General features: G+C 39.5%; 2 protein-coding genes across 2 annotated transcripts in view; one reads left to right on the top strand and one right to left on the bottom strand.

Annotated features, from left to right (window-relative positions):
- SCCPDH (saccharopine dehydrogenase (putative)) overlaps nucleotides 1–18,415 on the top strand; it is a 37,271-nt gene extending 18,856 nt beyond the window's left edge. Inside the window, exons 5-12 of the mRNA XM_008070350.1 lie at nucleotides 915–964; nucleotides 9,168–9,298; nucleotides 10,432–10,549; nucleotides 12,266–12,385; nucleotides 12,475–12,531; nucleotides 14,658–14,769; nucleotides 16,627–16,708; nucleotides 17,770–18,415. Coding sequence (XP_008068541.1) covers nucleotides 915–964; nucleotides 9,168–9,298; nucleotides 10,432–10,549; nucleotides 12,266–12,385; nucleotides 12,475–12,531; nucleotides 14,658–14,769; nucleotides 16,627–16,708; nucleotides 17,770–17,875 — 776 coding nt within the window. The 3' untranslated portion in view covers nucleotides 17,876–18,415. The remainder of the gene's footprint in view (nucleotides 1–914; nucleotides 965–9,167; nucleotides 9,299–10,431; nucleotides 10,550–12,265; nucleotides 12,386–12,474; nucleotides 12,532–14,657; nucleotides 14,770–16,626; nucleotides 16,709–17,769) is intronic.
- Nucleotides 18,416–21,396: 2,981 nt separating this feature from the next.
- LOC103272891 (kinesin-like protein KIF28P) overlaps nucleotides 21,397–21,971 on the bottom strand; it is a 69,630-nt gene continuing 69,055 nt past the window's right edge. The window contains exon 23 of the mRNA XM_021718723.1: nucleotides 21,397–21,549. Coding sequence (XP_021574398.1) covers nucleotides 21,397–21,549 — 153 coding nt within the window. The remainder of the gene's footprint in view (nucleotides 21,550–21,971) is intronic.

Below are 21,971 nucleotides of genomic sequence, written 5' to 3'. Positions count from 1 at the left end.
GCGGTGGCCAGGAGCGGCCACTGCACTCCAGTCTGGGCGACAGAGTGAGACTCCATCTCAAATAAATAAATAAATAAATAAATAAAAGTACTTAGACTTCCAATTCTTGGACCTGATGTCTCCATTTATTAAAAAATATTCTTAAAGTCTGTGAAGTTTCGAAGTTTTCTTCATAATATCTACTTATTGGAATTATTCCTAAATATTTCATAGTTTTTGTTTTTATTTTGAATATGTATTTTTTCTTAAGTAAGAAATATTACTTTAAGATTTGTTTAAAAATTAATTTTCAGATACTAAAGCATAGACGCCAGCACTTTAACAAGTACCCCAGCTGATTTTTTATGCAGGTAGTCCACATTTTATTAAATTATTTCTTTAGGTAGTCTGTTTTCTTTCTGTGAATAGGGTAGATCACAGAGCCATATACTAGCCCACATTCTCTTAGCAATCATCAGAATCATCTCTACTGTAGTTATGATCTATGTTTTATTTTTTTCTGTGATCAGACTAATGACATTTATGTGGCTATAGTTCTCTTTTGCTGTAACGTTTGTTGATAATATGGTTGTTATCTTGCTCAGTGTCAACTTTGTAAGGCTTCATGTTTTAATTTCTTCTTGGAATTAAAACCAGGAACATTGTCTCTTAAAGAATGGAGCACTGGGCACAGTGGCTGAGGCAGGAGGATGGCTTAAGGCCAGGAGTTTGAGACCAGCCTGGGCAACATAGCGAGACCCTGTCTCTATTTTTTTTTAAAACATGTGTTACCTATATAGATTTTCTGACTGTACCAACTGTAGGCTTAGTAAAGGTGGTCCCTAAATGAATAGGAATAGTTTATCATTACTTGTCCTGGCTAAATAATTTAGGTTTTATTTGATTTTACTTTTACCATTCTCTTACTCTTTTAGGTACTTTGACTGCTGTGGAAAGTTTCTTAACTATACATTCAGGATCTGAGGTTGGTTTTTCTGTTTTTCGATTGTTTTTTCAAGTTAATATTAAAAAAATTTTAGAAGTTATGTTTGCATCTTTAAAAAAGATTAAGATTATTGAATTTTTAATATAATTTTAATGTACGGCAGTCACTAGTTTAAATTTTGAAAGTTAAGTTTCGAAATCACCAAGATTATTTGACTTAAAATATAATTTATTTAAAACAGCTGCACAATTCATTATATTAGAATTAATTACCATAATCCCAACACTAAAGCATCTGTCATTGTTGCATAGTAAATATTGTCAACCAAGAAAATTTTTGACTTAGTGCAAGTCAGTGTATTTTTATCATATGCCTAACTTGGAGTTAGATACTGTTGTGAAAAAAAAGAAATGTATGAGGTAAATATAGTCTTGCTGAATTTATTTAGTCTATTTGAGAACATATGTTAGTTGCATTTCTGGGAAGGATCATACTTTATGATGATACTTTTATTGCCAATAGTGGCTAACCCAGTTCTAGGTCTGTTCTGTGACTTTAGAAGTATTTGTTCTAAAAGATATTCATTTAACAAATATTATGTAGTAGTGCATATGCATATAGTGTAGTGCAAGATAAAGTGACATGTAAATGAATAAGATGCAAACCTTACCCATCAAGTGCTAATAATTTAGTTTGGCAAGAAAGAGAAAGTGTTTGTTATTCAAGAGATCAGGTGAGATACTGTATTGTGAGAATAGAGAGTTATATCTAACTGGGAGTCCAGAGATCAAGACCTTTTTGGAGAATCTGAGATATGGACTGCATTTCAAGGGCTAGTGCTATGGAGATGTGAAGGAAGAGACATAGTGTAACAAAGACAAAGGTGGGATGGTGTGGAACATGTTTAGATAAAAGTAATGATTCTCTTCATCTGGAGTGGGTTCAGGTTAACATAAATAACTATATAAAAGACCGGGCGTGGTGATTCACGCCTGAAATCCTAGCACTTTGGGAGGCCGAAGCGAGAGGATTGCCTGAGCCCAGGAGTTCAAAACCAGCTTGGGCCACATGGCAAGACCTCATCTCTACAATAAATCAAAAAATTTGCTAAGAGGCTAAGGCAGAAGGATTGCCTGAGCCCAGGAGGTTGAGGCTGCTGTACCTGAGACTGTGCCACTGCACTGCAGCCTGGGCAACAGAATGAGATTCCAACTCAAAAAAAGAAAAAAGGAGCTATATAAAATATACTAAAATTTGTGTTTACACAGACTATCTACTAGAACAGGAGTCCCCAAGTCCTGGGCCACAGATCAGGAACCGGGTTACACAGCAGGACATGAGTGGCAGGTGAGCAGAGCTCTGCCTCCTGTCAGATTAGCAGCAGCATTAAATTCTCATAGGAGTAGAACTCTCTTGTGAACTGTACATACCAGGGATCTAGGCTGCACTCCTTATGAGAATCTAATGCCTGATGATCCCCCCGCCCCCATCCATAGAAAAATTGTCTTCCATGAAACCAGTTTCTGATGCCAACAAATGTTGGGGACCACTGTACTAGAGTATAAGAATAAAAAGAAGTGATAGTGGGCCTGAGTAGTTTGGGGATGCCTCACAGAGGTCTTACTGAGCTTAGCCTTGAAAAGTGAATTGCATTTGGAAGGTCAGAGGCAGCAACCTGAACGGAGGCTCAGAAACAAGAATGAGAAAGGCTTGCCTGGGAAGCTAGGTAATGTGTGTTAGAACCCCAACTCAACCCAGGTTCAACCAACAAAACAAAAAGGAATTTATTGATTCATATAACCAAATGTCTACAAGTAAGTAATTTGACTGGATCTAGATGTGCAAATGATATTGTCAGAACTCTTTTGTTTTCCCTTCTTTTTTCTTTGTATAGGCTCTTGACAGCAGGGGAGGCGCTGACAGCCTCTAGTATACTTTGTCCTTAAGGCTTATAATTTCCTGGGAAGAGTTACCAGAGTATACATATCAAATAATAGGGAAGAATAGTCAAGTATTGGGCCATTTGGCCATTTTTGAGCCAGCCAGTATGACCCAGGATAATGGAGTAATCAGATTGCCTGAGTGTGGGTCATGGACCACTGCAGGGGGGATAGGGTCAACTCCATTTGAACAAAATGGAGCAGGTTCCAGAAAGGAGAGTTTTATAAACAGAAGATGAGGTCAGGGGCTGTGGGGAATTTGTACAGGACTGACAAAAAGCAAATGCACTACATGGAGATAGTGGGAAAATTGGAAGAGCTAGAAAAGAGGCCTCCTTTGAAAGAGCAGTAGGAGATGTGGTTGGAAAGACCAGATAGAGCTAATGATAGTCTTCCCCTTTACCTGAAGCAACAAAAGAACTACTGGATGAATGATTCTTATGGAGTCAAGAATTTTTCTCAGAATGGTTATGAGTACAGATTTTGGAACTGGAGTCCCTGGGCTTGAAATCTGCCTCTGCCTCTTAGCAGTGATGTGACCACGGGCAAGTTTACTTATCTTCTGTATGCCTCATTTCCTGCATGTATAAAAGGAGATGATAATATCTGCTTCATATGGTCCTATGAGGATTAAATTAGTCAGTGAATGTATATCAGAATAGTGGTTGGCACTTAGTAATTGTTCAATAAATGTTGTGTTGTTATTAATATAAAGACACAAAAGTTGGGGCTAAACTAAAACAGGGGAGTTGAAGCATCCATATCACTGCAGCTACCCTCTCTTGTTCACCTTAAAGCAAAATACAGAGCCTTAATTTCATAAGGATGGGATGGTGAGAATGTTCCCTATATCTGTGTGTCCTTTGGCATGAGACTGTTGTTCTGTAGCCACTCCTTATCCTACTTTTTCCTTTAAACTTTTTAATTTTTACATTAAAAATGGAATCATAGACTGTATTTAAACTGTATGTAAACATAGCCTGGGCCATAAGACAAGACTGAAAGAATTTCAGAGGATTGAAATCATAGAGCAGTACTGTGTAGTAGATCCTCCCACAACGGTGGTAGTGGCTACCGTATTGGATAGTGTACCTCTACAGTACGTAGAGCCCATGCCTGTTTTTATATGGGCTGCAAGCTAACAAGGGTTATTACATTTTTAAAGGACTGTAATAAAAAATAAGAATATGTGGCGGATATCCTTATTATGTGGCCTGAAAAACCCTAAAATATTTGCCATCTGACTTTTATAGAAGCAATTTGCCAACCCCTGTTCTAAAGTATGTTTTAGGCTATAATGCAATTTTATTAGAAATCCATAAAGAGATAATAACAAAACCTCTATATATGTATTTGGATATTAAGAAATGTAATTTATGTCATCAACCCAATGTCATCAACTCAGATCTTTTCCTGGACTCGAGAGTTAATATCCAATTGCCTAATTGACATCTCTACTTGAACATTTAATAGATATCTCAAACTATTTATGTCCATAGCTGAACATCTGTTTTTCCTTTCCAGATGTGCTCTAACCACAGTTTGTCTGTAAATGTTCAAGCTAAACAATGGGGCCATTGCTAACCCTTCACTCTGAAGCTCATATCTAGTCTGTCAAGAAATTTGTTGAATCTACCTTAAAATATGTCAGAATCTGGTCATTTTTTAAACCACTTCCCTTGCTATTGTCCCATCTTGTTACCACTTATTCCCCTGCAGTCTGTTTTCAACACAAAGCCACAGTGATCCTTTTCTTTCTTTTTTTTTTTTTTTTGAGTTAGAGTTTCACTCTGTTGTCCAGCCTGGAGTGCAGTGGCGTGCACACTCACTGCCACCCCAGCATTGACCTGCTGGGCTCAGGCGATCCTTCCACCTCAGTATTCCAAGAAGCTGGAACTACAGGCACACGCTACCACACCCAGCTAGTTTTTGATATATTGTAGAGATGAGGTCTCCCCAAGTTGCCCAGGCTGTTCTCAACTGCACGGGCTCAGGCAATCCACTTGCCTCAGCCTCCCAAAGTGCTGGGATTACAGTCTGAACCACTGATCCCGGCCCACAGTGATCCTTTTCTAACATAACCTAGATCATGTCACTCCTTAGCTCAGAATTCTGTAGCGGTTTCTTGTTACAGTCAAAAAGAAAGCCCAAGTCCTGACAGTAGAATGCATGGTTATACATGATCTGGGCCCAGTTAACTCTCCAGACTTTTCTCCCAAAATTTACCCATGTACATTTTTCTCAAGTGACACTGACTTCTATGCTGCTTCTTGAACATGCCAGCACACTTCTGCCTTCAGATTTTTGTACTGGCTGTTTCCTTTGCTTGTAAACAGTTCTCTAAGATATTCCCATGATTAACCACCTCACCTTCTTCAAGACTTTTCTAAAATATTACTTTCTAAAGAAGCCTGACCTATTTAAAATTGTGAACCAACTCCCTTGCCTAGCACTCCCAGTTCATTTTATCTACTCTCCACTTTTTTTTCTGCAGTATTTCTTACTTTCTGAGTTCTTTATATTACATTTTCTTTTTTTGAGTTGGAATCTCACTCTGTTGCCCAGATTGGAGTGCAGTGGCCGCTTCTGGCCACTGCAGCCTCGACCCACTGGGCGCTGGCAATCCTTCCGCCTCAGCCTTCCAAGTAGCTGGAATTACAGGCATGCGCTATCACGCCCGGCTGATTTTTTTTTTTTTAATTGTAGAGATGAGGTCTCACCAAGTTGCCCAGGTGGGTCTCAAACCCGCGGGCTCAGGCAATCCACTCACCTCAGCCTCCCAAAGCACGGGGTTACAGGCTGAGCCACCGAGCCCAGCTTATATATTATATTTTCCATTTACTTTATCACCCTCTGTAAAATATAAGCACCATGAAAGGAGGAATCTTTCTCATTTTACTTATCTGAGCACCTAAAACAGTGCTGGTCACATAATAGCAGCTCAATAAGTGTTTGTCAAATGAATTGAATGGATGAGGCTAGCAAACCATGACTCGCAAACCCTGCAAGAACAATTCCATAATGGAAAAATGCAGTCTAGTTTCGTAGGAACATAGATGTAAAAATCTTAAACAAAACATTAGCAAATTAAAAGCAGTAATATCTTTTTTTGAGTTGGAGTCTCACTCTGTCGCCCAGACTGGAGTGCAGTGGCCGCTCCCGGCCACCGCAGCCTTGACCTGCTGGGCTCCGGCGATCCTTCCGCCTCAGCCTTCCGAGTAGCCAGAATTACAGGCACGTGCTACCACGCCCGCTGATTTTTTTATTTATTGTAGAGATGAGGTCTCGCTGCCCAGGCGGGTCTCGAACCCGCGGGCTCAGGCAATCCACTCACCTCAGCTTCCCAACGGCGCGGGATTACAGGCTGAGCCACCGAGCCCGGCTTAAAGCAGTAATATCTTTTGTTATAATGTTGGGTGTGTTAAAATTTTTTTAAAGCAGTACTATATAGAAAGAATAATGTATTTTGATCAAGTTGACTTTAGAGCAGAAATGCAAGCTTTAATGCTATGTAATCTCTGTAATTCACCTTATTAAGAGGTTAAAGTTAGGAAATCATGTGATTATCTCAATAGCTGGAGAAAAGACATTTGATAAAATGTAGTATGTTTTCATGATTAAAACTGACAGCAAACTAAGAATAGAAGGGAAGAGTATATTTTTTAAAATGCTATAATAAGCCAGGCATGGTAGCTCATGCCTGTGGTCCCAACTACTTGGGAGGCTGAGGTGGGAGGATCTCTTAAACCCAGGAGTTTGAGGCTGCAGCGATTTATGATCGCACCACTGCACTCTAGCCTGGCAACAGGGCATGGAGAGAGAGACCTTGTTTCTTAAAAAAACAGCAACAAAAAAGCTGTAACAAATAAGCTATAACAAACTTGATGCCCAGTGTGCAACATTGAAAACTTTTACTGTGACTTCAGGAATAAGACATAGATGCCCACTATTACTTCAGCCAGATGCTAGCTAGAGCTGTCAGTCAGGAAACCAGAAATGAACTGCATATAAATTAGAAAGGAAGAAGCAAAACTATTTTCTGCAGATGATGTGACTGTGAATGTCAAAAATCTCTCTCCCAAAGAAAATTCAGTCTTATTTCAGGCATAAACACCTTCAGTTTTAGGAAGAGCCATGTACTCCCTTTGGTTCCAGAGACCCCACTTGTAGTCAGCAAAAATTGCCTTGGACCACAGCCTTCCAGCTACTTTTGCCTTGCTCCCAGCAGGCTGTCACAGGCTCCAAGATGGTGGAAAAATCAAAGGGGACTTTTCAGTAGCTGATGCTGGGAGAGTTGAGTATCAATTTGGAGAAAAAATAAAATTAGATTTTTGCACCTTGTACAAAGATCAAGTTTAGGTGGATTACAGACCTAAATGTGAAAGGTGTCAAAACAGTAAAGCTTTTAGTTTACTTACTTCATACCCTTACAGTTGGGAATGGCTTCTAAAAAGAGACACAGAGGCATTAAATGTAACAAAAAAGTGATATATTTGTATACATTTAAAATTGACTGCCAGGCATGTGGCTCACACGTGTAATCGCAGCACTTTGGGAGGCCAAGGGGGAAGGATTGCTTGAGCCCAGGAGTTCAAGACCACCTGGGCAACATAATGAGATCTCATCTCTGCAAAAAAATTAAAAATTAGGCTGGAGATGATGGTGTGCACCTATAGTCCTAGCTACTTGGAAGGCTGAGGCAGAAGTATTGCCTCATACCAGAAGGTCAGTGCTGTGGTAAGCCATGATCATGCCACTGCCCTCCAACCTGGGTGATAGAATGAGACTCTGCCTTAGTAGATAGAGAGATAGAGAGATAGATGGATGAATGGATGGATGGATGGATGGATGGATGGGACTCTGCCTCAGTAGGTAGATAGATAGATAAATAGACAGACAGACAGACAGGCATATATTAAGAATGTTTATTAGAAGACACCATTAAGAAAGACAAAAGACTAGCTGCAGAGTAGAAGTTATTTGCAATGCATGATAAATTCTAACATCACAATTTTGAGCATAAGAAACCAAACTATAAATAATAAATCATGTATGACTCCATAGTTTAGAAGCTGTAGGTTTAGATCTGAAAACTTTATATGCACAATATAAACAACACAGAAAGAAGGACATAATACAGTTATTTACAACCAAAATAATATATGAAGTTTAAATATTTATGTAATAATAGAATGACCCACCTAGAGGTTGAGTAAAGAAGAGTCAGCACTGTAACAGAGGTTATATTCTCTCCTGGACTCTCCTTTCTGCCATTCATTTCTCAGTGGAGTTGGAGGTAAGGGTTGGGGGAGGTGTAATGGTATTGGGAGAAGGGAAGACACTGAAAACTAAGAGTTGCATGAAAGAGATGAAAAATAAATGGATGCAGGAGAGTCTAGGTAAGAGCAAGCAAATACTAAGGATTCCGTACTGGCTACAATGCCAAAAAGACATTGAGGGATTGAGGAAAGAAATTAAAATATAAATCATATTAGTGAACTTTAATTTAAAAAAATTATTTTGACTGGGCTCGGTGGCTCAGCCTGTAATCCCAGCACTTTGGGAGGTTGAGGCTGGTGGATTGCCTGAGCCTGTGGGTTTGAGACCAGTCAAGGCAACTTGGAGAGACCTCGTCTCTACAATAAATACAAAATTAGCCATGCATGGTAGCACGCACCTATAGTTATGGCTACTTGGAAGGCTGAGGCAGAAGGATTGCCTGAGCCCAGCAGGTTGACACTGGGGTGACTGTGAGCATGCCACTGCACTACAGCCTGGGCGACGGAGTGAGACTCCAACTCAAAAAAAAATTATTTTAACAAGACTTCTGCAGAATATATAACTTGGGGCTAAACCCAGTGTAACGGAATGGATAGAGGTCAGTATGCTGTGTGTATGTTACTGTGTCTTGGAATTTTGAGGAGTCAGCATAGGGTAGGGATAGGATTAGAGTGACTATTCCTGAAGATCATAGGGGGCAGGAAAAAAAAAGGATTGAATGGCTACTTTTGAGGTACTGTGGTCAATTAGTAAAAATGAAGAAGTAAAACTAAAATATTATTATAGAGCATAAATGATGGTAGGAGGGGAGAAGAAAGAGCTTATGTTGGATATGAGCAAACTAATGAGTGTTACTGCTGCCTAGCTGGTTATGAGAATTCATCTCAAGGTTATTAAATAAAGGACTATGTCCCACCCAAATGTAAATGAAATGTTGTTTATAACAATTATAAGTTACTTGACTTCAATTTTAGTAATTACCTTTATGACATGTTTCTTTAACTCTTGAAATATTTTATTAGGGGTTGTGCATTCATGATGGTACCTGGAAGTCAGCAGTTTATGGTTTTGGAGATCAGAGTAATTTGAGAAAACTACGAAATGCATCAAATCTGAAACCTGTCCCGCTTGTTGGTCCAAAATTGAAAAGAAGGTAGATTAACTCAAAATACACTCTTTAACGTATCTAGTGTAAGTACATTGTTATTTAGTTAGCTATTAATAAAGTATGCTACTGAGAAAAACCTGAAGACTATTTTGTGGTAAGTTCAGGATTGTTTTCTAAGGCAAGTGAAATATAATTAATATAACCATAACTTAAGTATCACATATGTAATAGTAATTTGAACCCTGGGAAAGTGAATTTTATGATTACTTTTTACTATCAATATAAAAATTAAATGTCAGTTAAATTGTATGCACTGAAACCAGGTGCGGTGACTCATGCCTGTAATCCCAGCACTTTGGGAGGTCAAGGTGAGAGGATTGCTGAGCCTAGGGGTCCAAGACCAACCTGAGCAATTTGGCAAAACCCCGTCTCTACAATAAATAAATAAAAAATTAGATGGGCATGGTGGCGCATGCTGTGATTCCAGCTACTTGGAAGGCTGAGGCAGAGGATCATCTGAGTCCAGCAGGCCAAGGCTGCTGTGGCCGTAAGCGTTCCATGGCACTCCAGCCTGGGTGATAGAATGAGACTCCCACTCAAAAAAAAAAAAAATTGTATGCTGTAAAATCATCTTAAAGTATGATGTATTTTAATGTGGTATGTGTATTTTAATGATGTGTTTAATCCATTTTATTAATAGTACTTATGTGAGAACTTTAGAGATAAGGAGTTTAAGTTGGTCTCTTAAGTTCTTTTTTTTTTTTTTTTTTGAGTTGGGGGTGGTCTCACTATGTTACCCAGACTGATCTCGAATTCCTGAGTTCAAGGGATCCTTTCCTCTTAGCCTCCCAATTAGCTGGGATTACAGGTACATGCCACCATACTAGGTTTGAAATGAATGGTCTGTTTAGGGAAATTGGTGGGGTAAAACATAGTGAAGCTACATTTGCTGTTAAGTATCCATGGTATGAAGAATATCACCCCATTTCACTTGTTACTGTTTGGGTATGGATATAAAGAATAAAAGAAGAATTACTGAAATAAATTTTAATTAAAAGCAAATCTGCCATTGATGCTTTGTTATTACCTCAAGAAAAGCTACTTTATTCAAAAATTTACCAAAGTTGTGGTTACTGTAATTGGAGGAAATGCAAAATATTCATGGGTCTGTCTTGCAGGTGGACAATTTCTTACTGTAGAGAACTCAATAGTTATTCCATTCCTTTTTTGGGATCTGATGTGTCTGTTGTGAAGAGGACTCAGCGTTACTTGTATGAAAATTTAGAAGAATCACCAGTAAGTATATACGGTTTATTTATTAACAAAGAATATTCTGTGCTAGTCATAGTTCCTCTGTCTATTCAATAGATATTTTTGTTTATAAAGCAAAAAAAAAAGAAAGAGCTAAATAATGCATGTTTCTGTCAGACATGTTAGCTCAGCCCATAATCCCAGCACTTTGGGAGGCCAAGGCAAAAGGATTGCCTGAGCCCAGGGGTTCAAGACCAGCCTGGGCAACTTGGTGAGACCTCGTCTCTACAATAAACCACAAAAACTAGCCAGGCATGGTGGCGTGCATCTGTAATTCCAGCTGCTTGGAAGGCTGAGGTGGAAGGATCACCTAAGCCCAGCAGATCAAGGCTGCGGTGGCCGTGAGTGTGCCATTGCACTCCAGCCTGGGTGACAAATGAGACTCCAACTTAAAATAATAATAATAATATTATTAATAATATGTGTTTCAGCTTCCGGAAATACCTGTATACAGAATCATAAGTGTAGAGCATTTTGTATTTTTTTTTTTTAGTCAGGGTCTCACTTTGTTGCCCAGGCTGGAGTGCAGTGGCATGATCATGGCTCACCACAACCTCAACCTCCTGGGCTCAGGTGATCCTTCCTCTTCACCTCATCCTCACAGGTAGCTGGGACTACAAGTGCACGTCACCACATCCAGCTCATTTTTTGATTGTTTTTGTAGAGACTATATTGCTAGACTGGTTTCAAACTCCTGGGCTCAAGCAGTCTTTTCACCTCTGACTCCTAAAGTGCTAGAATTACATGCATGAGCCACTGTGCCCAGCTGAGCATTTTGCATTTTAGCCTTGCTCCATGATTTAAATCTGGCCTGCTGAGTACCTTTTTAATGTAACACAACAGCTACAAATAGAGTAAATCCTGGTCTCATAAGCACCCAACAATTCCTGTTTAGTGTTTTTGACTGCTAGCAACACTCTTTTTGTTGCTTGTGGAGATGTCTGGGCCCCTCTCTCTACCTTTTCTCTTTGCTACCGCTGGAGTATCATCCTCCTCATTTTGGTGAGCAGCTTTCACTGCTGAGACTTTAAGAGGAAACTCAGGTAAAACAAGTAAGTTAAAAAGTGAAGGGTATTTTCCGATAGGAAGGGTTATAAATAGGGTCTGTACTAATGTATTATTGCTAAAAATCACAAATTTTATGGATTATGTGGATTTTTGTGTTCCAAGTAAGGAAAGTTAATTACCATTTGTAATAATTTTGTAATAATTTCTTTTAAAAATAAACTCCCTAGTCGGGCTTGGTGGCTCAGCCTGTAATCCCGCGCTTGGGAGGCTGAGGTGAGTGGATTGCCTGAGCCCGCGGGTTCGAGACCTGCCTAGGCAACTTGGTGAGACCTCATCTCTACAATATATCAAAAAAAAAATTAGCCGGGCGTGGTAGCGCGTGCCTGTAGTTCCAGCTACTTGGAAAGTGGAGGTGGAAGGATCGCCGGAGCCCAGCAGGTCAAGGCTGTGGTGGCCAGGAGCGTGCCACTGCACTCCAGTCTGGGCGACAGAGTGAGACTCCAATTCAAAAAAAAAATAGTCTCCCAGTATCTAGTTTCTGAACAAGCTGTCAGAACATAAGGCATTTGTAAAGTAGAAACTGCTTTTGTTTCATATTTGTGACTGAAAAGAAAGTTATAAGGAACTAACATTCTTGTATTACTTGGTCTAAAATATAGGGAGTAACCTTCTAACTTTGTATTCTCAATCTAGGTTCAGTATACTGCTTATATAACTGTGGGAGGCATCACCTCTGTTATTAAGCTGATGTTTGCAGGACTTTTCTTTTTATTATTTGCGAGGTTTGGCATTGGGAGGCAACTTCTCATAAAAGTAAGTAAGATTTTATCAAATTAGATCTTTAGAAGTATTTTCCATGAGTTTTTAAAAATATCACTGAGAATTGTTTTTTAATCTTTTAGTTCCCATGGTTCTTCTCCTTCGGTTATTTTTCAAAACAAGGTCCAACACAAAAACAGGTAATCCTTTCTTTTATATTCAGATACCTAAAATAATACTTTTCTTATTTTGTTCTTTTACTCAGTGCAATGACAATATACAATAGTAAGTGCAATACTTACTATGTTTCAGACACTGTTTTAAGTTCTTTATGTAAATTAGATTCTTTAATTTTTTCAAACACCGCTTTAGATATAGGTAGTATTATCTCAATTCTACAATGAGGGAACTGAGGCACAAAGAGGCTAAGAAACTTGTCCGAGGCTTTACAGCTAGTAAATGGCCAAGCTGGGATGAAAACCCAGCCGTCTGGCTCTAGAAATTGTATTCTCTTTATTTCTAGAAATCTCAAATATTTTTGCTACTCCATTTTTCCTCTCTGTTGTCTTCCTTAAAAAACATTCCTGACCCACTGCTTTGGCAGTGATTCTTTTTTTTTTATTTTATTTTATTTTATTTTATTTTATTTTTTAGTTGGAGTCTCACTCGGTCACCCAGACTGGAGTGCAGTGGCCGCTCCCGGCCACCGCAGCCTCGACCTGCTGGGCTCCGGCGATCCTTCCGCCTCAGCCTTCTGAGTTGCCGGAATTACAGGCATGCACTACTGCGCCTGGCTGCTTTTTTGATTTATTGTAGAGATGAGGTCTCGCTGCTCAGGCGGGTCTCGAACCCGCAGGCTCAGACAATCCACTCACCTCAGCCTCCCAAAGGCGTGGGATTACAGGCTGAGCCACCGAGCCCGGCTGGCAGTGATTCTTAAATGGAAGTTCATATATCAGAATCATCTAGGGAACTTTTTTCAAATACACATGCCCTCACTCTGCTTCTGGACTTTCTGATTCATTAGGTCTGAAAGCGTAGAGCAGTGGTTCTTAGCTTTGGGAAAGAACCCCAAACTGATGACCAGAGAGTCTGGTTCAGTTGGTCTGTAATGTGGCCTGGGCATTGAGATTTTTAAAAACTCTCCAGTGATGCTAATATGCTGCCAGAGTTGAGAAATATTGCTGTGGAGGTAGGAGGGTTCCAGGTCAGATTTGAGTGGTTTTTGGTGCACAACTGGCTAGAAGTCCATCTCCATAAATGTGAGGCCATTGCAGGTTCCTCATGATCTAGTCCCGGATGGCAGATAGGTTTCATTTTTTCCGACTTTGATTCGCTGGTAGTAGCAACCCAGAGAGCATGTTGAAAATAATCTGAAGCTTAACGTGTGCCTAGTCTGAGAGAGGATTATGATCAGTTAGTGTAGGTGCCATAGCAGGAAGGGGACAAGTGCGGCATTCAAGTGTCTATCACCTCTTGAATTGTATATTCTAGATAGGCCATGCTACCGCATCTCTTCTTCCCTTTAAATAAAGTTTCTCCTTCCTGGAATCTGCCCTACTTTTAACTATTAAGATGTGTGTGTGTGTGTGTGTGTGTGTGTGTGTGTGTGTGTGTGTGTGTGTACACATTTTATAACCATGTCCTCTGCCCAGTAGATTTAACACCCTCCTCTGAGCTATTTCTGCATCTTTTAGTATGTCTCATATTGTTATTGAATCTGTTTATATCTCTCCCACACTAAATTGTAAGTTCCAACAAAGGCAGAGACCATATCTATGTCTCAGGGCCTAAGATGATATCTGAACCCTTAGTTATTACTTAGTAAAAATTTATTGATCATGGTCGATTTCTTTATTACCTTATTCCTAAATTTAGTGATTGTGAAAGATGCTAGGATAAGGCCTCTATAATTTAATTTTTTGAATCAAAAATTTCTATCTCTAAGTAGAGCAATTATGTGTCTGTGCCCAGGCCCATATTTGCATTACTTGCTGGTTATTTTTGTCTTGTCATCTCAACAGATACCTATTTCATACATCTAAAACCAGATTTCTATATTCTACCCCCCCATAAAAAACTACTTTCTAGTATCATCTTTATCTCATCTCTGTTACTTAACACCTCCCCTCCCCCCAACATCATCCAGTCATCAAAATGTACAGATTCAAAGAATCAGTTTTGCTCCATACTTAAAAAATATTCTGGCAAATAGAATTCTTAAAAATCTATTGAAAATGTCTCATGAAATGGAATAGTAGGTTTATGTTGTTCCAGGAGGAAACAACATATTTACTAAATGAGCCTTTTGCTTTCTGTTTCACAGATAGATGCCTCATCATTTACACTGACATTCCTTGGTCAAGGATATAGTCAAGGGCTTGGTATTGATAAGAACAAACCAAATATCAGAATTTGTACTCAGGTGAAAGGACCAGGTATTTCACATTTGATTTAAGAATGCTTGGAGCTTTACATTGTCTTAACCTATAAAGTTGAATGCTATTACAATATATTCTTTTTAAAGCTTAATTATTTTAGAACTACTTTTATACAGATTACTTAAGTAATTTAAAATTATTCTGTCAGAGGAAGGAAAGATTGAAATGATTGATATAATTTAATTTTATTAGTGTATTCTTCCCTCTGGTTTTCTTTTTCAGTGTGGTTCAATAATTTAGAATGGCAACTTTTAGTTAGTGTTAAAAAAAAAGGGGGCTAGGCCGGACTCAGTAACTCAGTCTATAATCCCAGCACTTGGGGAGTGCCAAGGCAAGTGGATTGCCTGAGCCCGCAGGTTTGAGACCAGCCTGGGCAACTTGGCAAGACCTCATCTTAAAATTAGCTGGGCATGGTAGTGTGCGCCTGTAGTTCTGGCTACTTGGAGGGCTGAGGCAGTAGGATTGCCGTAGCCCAGCAGGTTGACGCTGGGGTGGCCGTGAGTGTGCCACTGCACTCCAGGCTGGGCTACAGGGTGAGACTACAACTCAAAAAAAAAAAAAAAGGAACTAGATGAAATTTCCTGTTTTAGTCTCATATACAAGCCATGTAATTATAACATTACTCAAATTTGTGTCTGAGGTTTCCTTGGAGTCTCTAAACACCAACATTGTAAAATATGTGCACACATGCATTTTTCAAGAGAAAGAAATAGCTTTTAATAGGTTGTTAAGGATCTGTTCCCCAAAAATGTTCAAAACATTTGCTATCAATTTTAGAGAACTATATAGAGACAGACCCACTTGTGGATTATAGTATACTTATAAGTTTAATTGCTCTCATTCCTGATAGGCCACGGGGTTTTTATCCAGCCAGATGGCACTGATTTTCCATCTTGCTGTTTTTTCAAATTCCCACCTGACTTTTTAAAGATAAATTGACTGTCTATTATCTGATAGAAATGTAAATGATAATGTCCCACTTGTATACAGACTTTTTTTTAAAGTTTAGTTAGTTATTTTCTTTAAGAAATTGAGGTTTGTTTTTTTTTTTAAGTGAAGTATGTGAATGCAGGTGAGGTCAGCTTAGTGTATTAATAGAGAAACAAAAGATGTAGGATCATTGGCTTCAATTCTTGTGAAGAAGCAGTGCAGTGGAGTGGGTAAGAGTGTGGGCTCTGGAACCAGCTGCTTGGGTGTGATTCTGGCTCAGTTATTATCTAACTTGATCAGTTTGAACAAGTCACTTAACCTGTCTATGACTCAGTTTTCTCATCTGAAAAAGATGGGGATAAAAATAGCACTGACCGGCCGGGCATGGTGGCTCACGCCTATAATCCCAGCACTTTGGGGAGCTGAGGTGAGAGGATTATCTGAGCCCATGGGCTAGAGATCAGCCTGGGCAACTTGGCAAGACTTCATTTCTACAATAAATTAAAATAAAAATAAGCCGGGTGTGGTGGTACGTGCCTGTAATTCCAGCCACTTGGAAGGCTGAGGCGGAAGGATCCCCTGCGCTCAGCAGGTCAAGGCTGCAGTGGTTGTGAGCGTGCCACTGCACTCCAGCCTGGGCAACAGAGTGAAACTCCAAATAAAAAAAAAAATAGCACTGACCTTGTGTAATTTTTATGAAAATTAAGTGAATTTGATAGCTTTAAAGTGCTTAATACAGTTCCTAACACTTAATAAATACTGTATAGAGATTAATTGCTATTTTTGTTAAGTGACCACAGTAGCCTGTTAAAAAAATTCTGTACACCTGGAGTTAGATATAAAATCTGCCATTTGATTTTTTGATGTTGTTGAATGCATACTTCGTGAAAATATTTTTTTTCCTTAATCAATTATTTTCTGCAGAGGCTGGTTACGTGGCTACTCCCATAGCCATGGTTCAGGCAGCCATGACCCTTCTAAATGATGTCTCTGATCTTCCTAAGGCGTAAGTTTAGTTTCTTCTATTAGAAGATATATTTTATGTCTATGTTATATTTTAGCTTATTTTGATTTGCTTTTCAGGCTTTGGGTCTGCATATAAGGATTTATAGTTCAGTTCCTTTAGTCCAAAGATATAGGTAAATTAAAATTGTGAGAAAGACAGTTTTTAACCAACCTCTGGGAACAACTGTGAAGGTAAATGAGAGGAGACAGAGAAGTTTGAGAGCCTTGTTAAGTTAGCTGCAGTCTTTAAAAAATAGCTCAAGTCCCCAGTCAGCCAATAAAAAAAGGTACCTTTTGTTAAATAATATTAACAGGAGTCTCTAATCAGCACTGAACTATACCCAGCTGGCAGTGGGAGCTCTGATGGATACCAAGCCTAAATTGAATCAGAGCCTCCTGGCGAGATGGTTATCAAATGTACTGTCTTACTGGAGCATTTAGCCATTATTCTAAAACTAGGCCAGCTTTACAAATGAACATAAGCCCACAGCTGAAAAGTAAATCAGACATAACCTAAAACAGTATTAACCAATAAAAACAAAGTTTGTTTATAGTAAAGCCTAATTAAAATTTTTTCAAATACTTTCGTACTCATTGAGAATATTTAGCATTTATATGTTAGCTATTTTTTTAGTACAATGTTGAATAGGATAGCTATTATATTTTTAAAACTTCTTTTTCATCCACTTCAAGTTCTATTTATACTTTAATAATAATTGATTACCTATATTTATTTCATTCAGGCCTTCTTAAATCCACCTGAGTCTGAGGACTGTCTTAATAACAGAACCAGTTACTCAGGTTGATGAGCTCAGTATGCTCCTTAATTACATGGGTATCATGGAAACAATCTCAACAGGAACTGAATCAATCTAGATGAGACTGGCTGTGGTGCCAGTTTCTCCTGAATAATAGCTACTTGCTCATTTGACTTGATTTTAGGAATAGAACTAATGGTAGCCATGAAAGCATGAAGACTCAGGTTTTCATGAGTCCTTTGGCTAGTCCTACAGAAGAGAGGACTGAAGAGGAGCTGTGTGCCTATGTTCTCTTGTTTTACAGGGGCGGGGTCTTCACACCTGGAGCAGCTTTCTCCAGAACAAAGTTGATTGACAGACTCAACAAACGTGGCATTGAATTTAGTGTTATTAGCAGCTCTGAAGTCTAAACATTTGAAGAATTAACTGAAGTCGTAAAGTGCATGAATTAACAGCTTCTCTATTTGATATCTGAAATTCTTCTATAAGCCTATCTGACTGGAAAAGATTGTCAAATCTAAAATATCTACATTAAAAGCAGGAAATTTTACTAGCTTACCCAAATTTCAAATCTCAACTGATTTTGTGATTTTATTGCTTATAAGAGAGAACTAATATTTGACTGATTCTCTTATTGAAATGTTCCTGGTAAATTTTTATGAATGAGCTGGCAGGTCTGGTGGTAGAGGTGGTGTCCCTATCCGTGTTGTTAACAACATTCCTTAATGGGGGTGTCCAGGCTGGCATTCATTTAGGGCAGTAACTGCTGCTTTCCTTGTCGTAGTATGAATGAAATCTCACCTCCAGTGAGTTTCTTTACATATTGTGTGAACCTTTGCTAAAGGGAACTGCACTTTTTGCCATTTTAGCCTAGTTTTTCACCTGTCTACACTGACTGATTTTGGACTGTTACCTAAGTTGAATAATAAAGGATTGTCAATTGAATGGTGGTTTTGTGTTTGGACCTGCCTATGTATTTGTATAATAGTAGAAATGTGCTGCTTTGGTGGTCTGACTTAGTAAAACTGCAAATAATTTTCATTTTTTTTCTTTCCCTGATGCTGTTTCTGTACCTGTGATTAGTTTTAAGGACACATGCCTTGTGGGTTCCTGTTGATTTTATTGCCTAAGCAGAATTTTTCTCAATTGACATTTTGCATTTTAACTAGATTTTCCATGGAAGCCCTAAAATAAGGGAAAGAACTATTCCTTTTGTAATAAGCATATAATAAACAGATACATAGTGTTTGTTTTGTTTATTAAACAAGACAGCCACCCTTTTATGGAATTTCTACAAGAAATTGAGAAGCATAACAAATTCAGGACTATTATTCTTGTTGGGAGACCCTTCTGTGCTGCCTGTGCAGAAGAAGGAGGGCATCTAACTTGAAGAGGGAGATTCTGGTAGTAGTAGTGCCCGTCCTAACCCTGCTTCCTTAGCCCCAGCCTGGTCATCGCAAGATGCGGACTTCAGTCTCAGCTCTGCCTAACTTGTGGGACCTTAGAAAAAGTTTTATCAGCTCTAAAATTAGACAGCTGTACAGGAGCAATAGAGCCCATGACTAGCTACACATCTGAACCACATAACGATAATGGGTTCCCCAGCACCCCCTGCGGTTTGTGTTCAGGAGGCCTGGAGGCCGGAGCTTCAGAATCTGTCTTTTAGGTCTGCATTTAGGAAGCATTGGGTGAAGCTGCATGTTCTGTCTGTGTTATTTCCAGCTTTGCAATGTATGCTTAAGTATTAACATATTATGAAGGCAGCAGCATGATCCATCCTCCAGCTTGAGGTAGGAGTGTATCTCATTCTGATCATCCTTTTAATGCCCCAGCGTGCCACCTGTTATCATTTGCTGACAGTATATTACTCACCTCAGGTGAGTAAACTGCAAATTGTCCAAGAACTTCGATGCTTAGTTCAAGAGGTAGACACCATTCCTGCTTCTAGTAGCCAAGCAGAGAGAACTGGAGTCTGCTCAGCCGCTACTGTTAATTGTGTCTTACTGACAGAGGCTTTATAGGATTCTGTGATACCTCTGCTGACCCCATCCTGTAGGCACCACGTGATGCTCCACATGTGAGCTCCCAGGTTATAGGGTTTTTTAATTTCACTTGTGTGCATGATGAGGGCCCAAGCTGCAAGCAGAACCCAAACCTCCCCCATAAATCCTTGGGCGCTAGTATTAAGCTGAAATCACCAGCCTAAATTCCCCTGCCCTCCCAGGAAGACTCCTTTTTGGAGTTCTTGACATTCTTTCCTGCCAGTAGAGGCTCAGTATCATCCCATTTGATCTCCCTTAACTTCATAGTTTAGGAAGGAAGTATTGGGATTGGCACCTCTTATTTTCTCCTTCCTGATTCATCATGTAAATCAGCCCAACTTCTCCCAGGGATGGGAGTCAGTTACAGAGTCAGTCAGTCATGAGTTATTTCACCTTTAAAGCCTCAAGCTCATAGTATTATTGTGAGAATTAAGGAGCTAACCTGTTTAGCACTTAGATCAGTGCCTGGTACATGGTGTAAGCACTTGTTAAATTTCAACATGATCACTACTATTGTTGTTACTCTCTTTTTTTTTTAAGAATTGGAGTGTCACTGTACCACCCAGGCCGGTGTGCAGTGGCACGCTCATGCCAGCCGTAGCCTCAACCTACTGGGCTCAGGCAATCCTTCCACCTCAACGTTCTAAGTAACTGGATCCACAGGCATGTACCACCATGCCCAGCTTATTTTGTTGTTTATTGTTGAGACAAGGTCTCACCATGTTGCCCAGGCTGGTCTTGAACCCCTGAGCTCAGGTAGTCCTCTCGTCTCCCAAAGTACTGGGATTACAGGCATGAGCCACGACACCTGGCTTGTTGCTACTCTTATTAGAAGTCTCTCTTTGGCCACAAGAAGTTTCTTTGCAGCCTCAGCCAGAGTGCTCAGTGTGTGTCAACGAAGACCGAGCCGGGCTCGGTGGCTCAGCCTGTAATCCCAGCGCTTTGGGAGGCTGAGGTGAGTGGATTGCCTGAGCCATCCGCCTGGGCAACTTGGCAAGACCTCATCTCTACAATAAATCAAAAAATTAGCCGGGCGTGGTAGCGTGCGCCTGTAGTTCCAGCTACTTGGAAGGTTGAGGCAGAAGGATTGCCGGAGCCCAGCAGATTGAGGCTGCTGGGAGCGGCCACTGCACTCCAGTCTGGGTGACAGTGAGACTCCAACTCAAAAAAAAAAAAAAGGACTTCAAGATAGATTAAATCCTGGTAGATCCTCTTACTAACAGTCATAATCCCTGTACCCCAGGCCCTGCACTAAAAAGGTCCCATAGTACAGGCACTAATGCTGCTAAGCAAATTGAACATACAGTATTTCAAATGAATCTATGAAAAGAAAATAAATGGAGGTAGAATTCAAACTTATTCAGAGCAAAGGTATAAAATGAAGGGCATTAAATAACCATTGTCTCTAGGGCTGACAGCAGGAAATTGATCAGAAGTGCTTCATTTGAAGTTTTGAACTGTTTACCATAAAAATATTAATGCAAATACTTTTTAGTCTCTTCTGTGTGCCGGGCACTGTTCTGAGTTTATGCTCATTAACCACCAGCAGTAATTACTGTTATTATTCCTGTATAACAGATGAAGAAAGAGAGGCATGGACAGTGGAGGTCACTTAGGCCAAATCATAGAGTTGATAAGTGATTGAAGCCTAGATTGTCTGATACCACAACTCAGTGCCAACCGTTCAGATATCTCCCATCTCACCTTCATTTGCATCATATCCAAGTGCATATGGATTCATTTTCACGTGATTTAAAATCAAACTGAAGGAGAGTTTTGCTTTAAAATGATAGAAGAAATAGGTTAAGTGAGAAATAAGTTAAGCTCTTTAGCTACACAAATAATCTTCACAACTCAAAGCTCAAATGTTTTCAGTTGATGTGTCCTCACTATTTAATATGCAATAAATATTCTCTCTTCTTTTTCACTATAAGAGCAACATCATTTTTCAGTTTCCACAAGCTGGATTCAAGTAGGTCCCCAAAATCCTTAAACATCTGTGACTGTTGGTGTACAAATGGTCTAAGCATTTGGTCGTCTTCCTAGAAAATAAATGAAAGAGAAGAATGATAGTAGTAGACCTCATGTCATCAGAATAAAAAATATTGTGTATGTGAGAGTGGGGTGTCCAGTAAGTTTTCCCTTTGGTCTAGAAAACTGCATTTGAAAGTTGCTAGCAGAGGCAGTAAGTTCAGAGCAACTTTTGTTTCAGGAAGGCTGCATGAATGGCCCTTTAGTTACTGCCAATAGGGAAAACTAGTGAGATAATTCAGATATTTCAGATTGGAATGTTATATCGTGTTTTAATACTATAGAAGTTTTGAGGTTTGCCAAGGAACCAATGGATGTGGGGGTTTGCCCATTGGTAGGATTTTGCTGATGCACTATTCCGTGGAAACAGGTTCCCCTGAGAAGGGATTTGTGGATGGCTCTGTGCTAGAGCACCAGTGTCAGATGGTAGAAG

Source organism: Carlito syrichta, unplaced genomic scaffold (genome assembly GCF_000164805.1).
Source record: "Carlito syrichta isolate Samal-C Ts95f unplaced genomic scaffold, Tarsius_syrichta-2.0.1 Scaffold313361, whole genome shotgun sequence".
Classification (NCBI taxonomy): Eukaryota; Metazoa; Chordata; class Mammalia; order Primates; family Tarsiidae; genus Carlito; species Carlito syrichta.
Note: the sequence above shows the minus strand (reverse complement) of the source record. Positions and strands in the feature narration are given on the sequence as shown.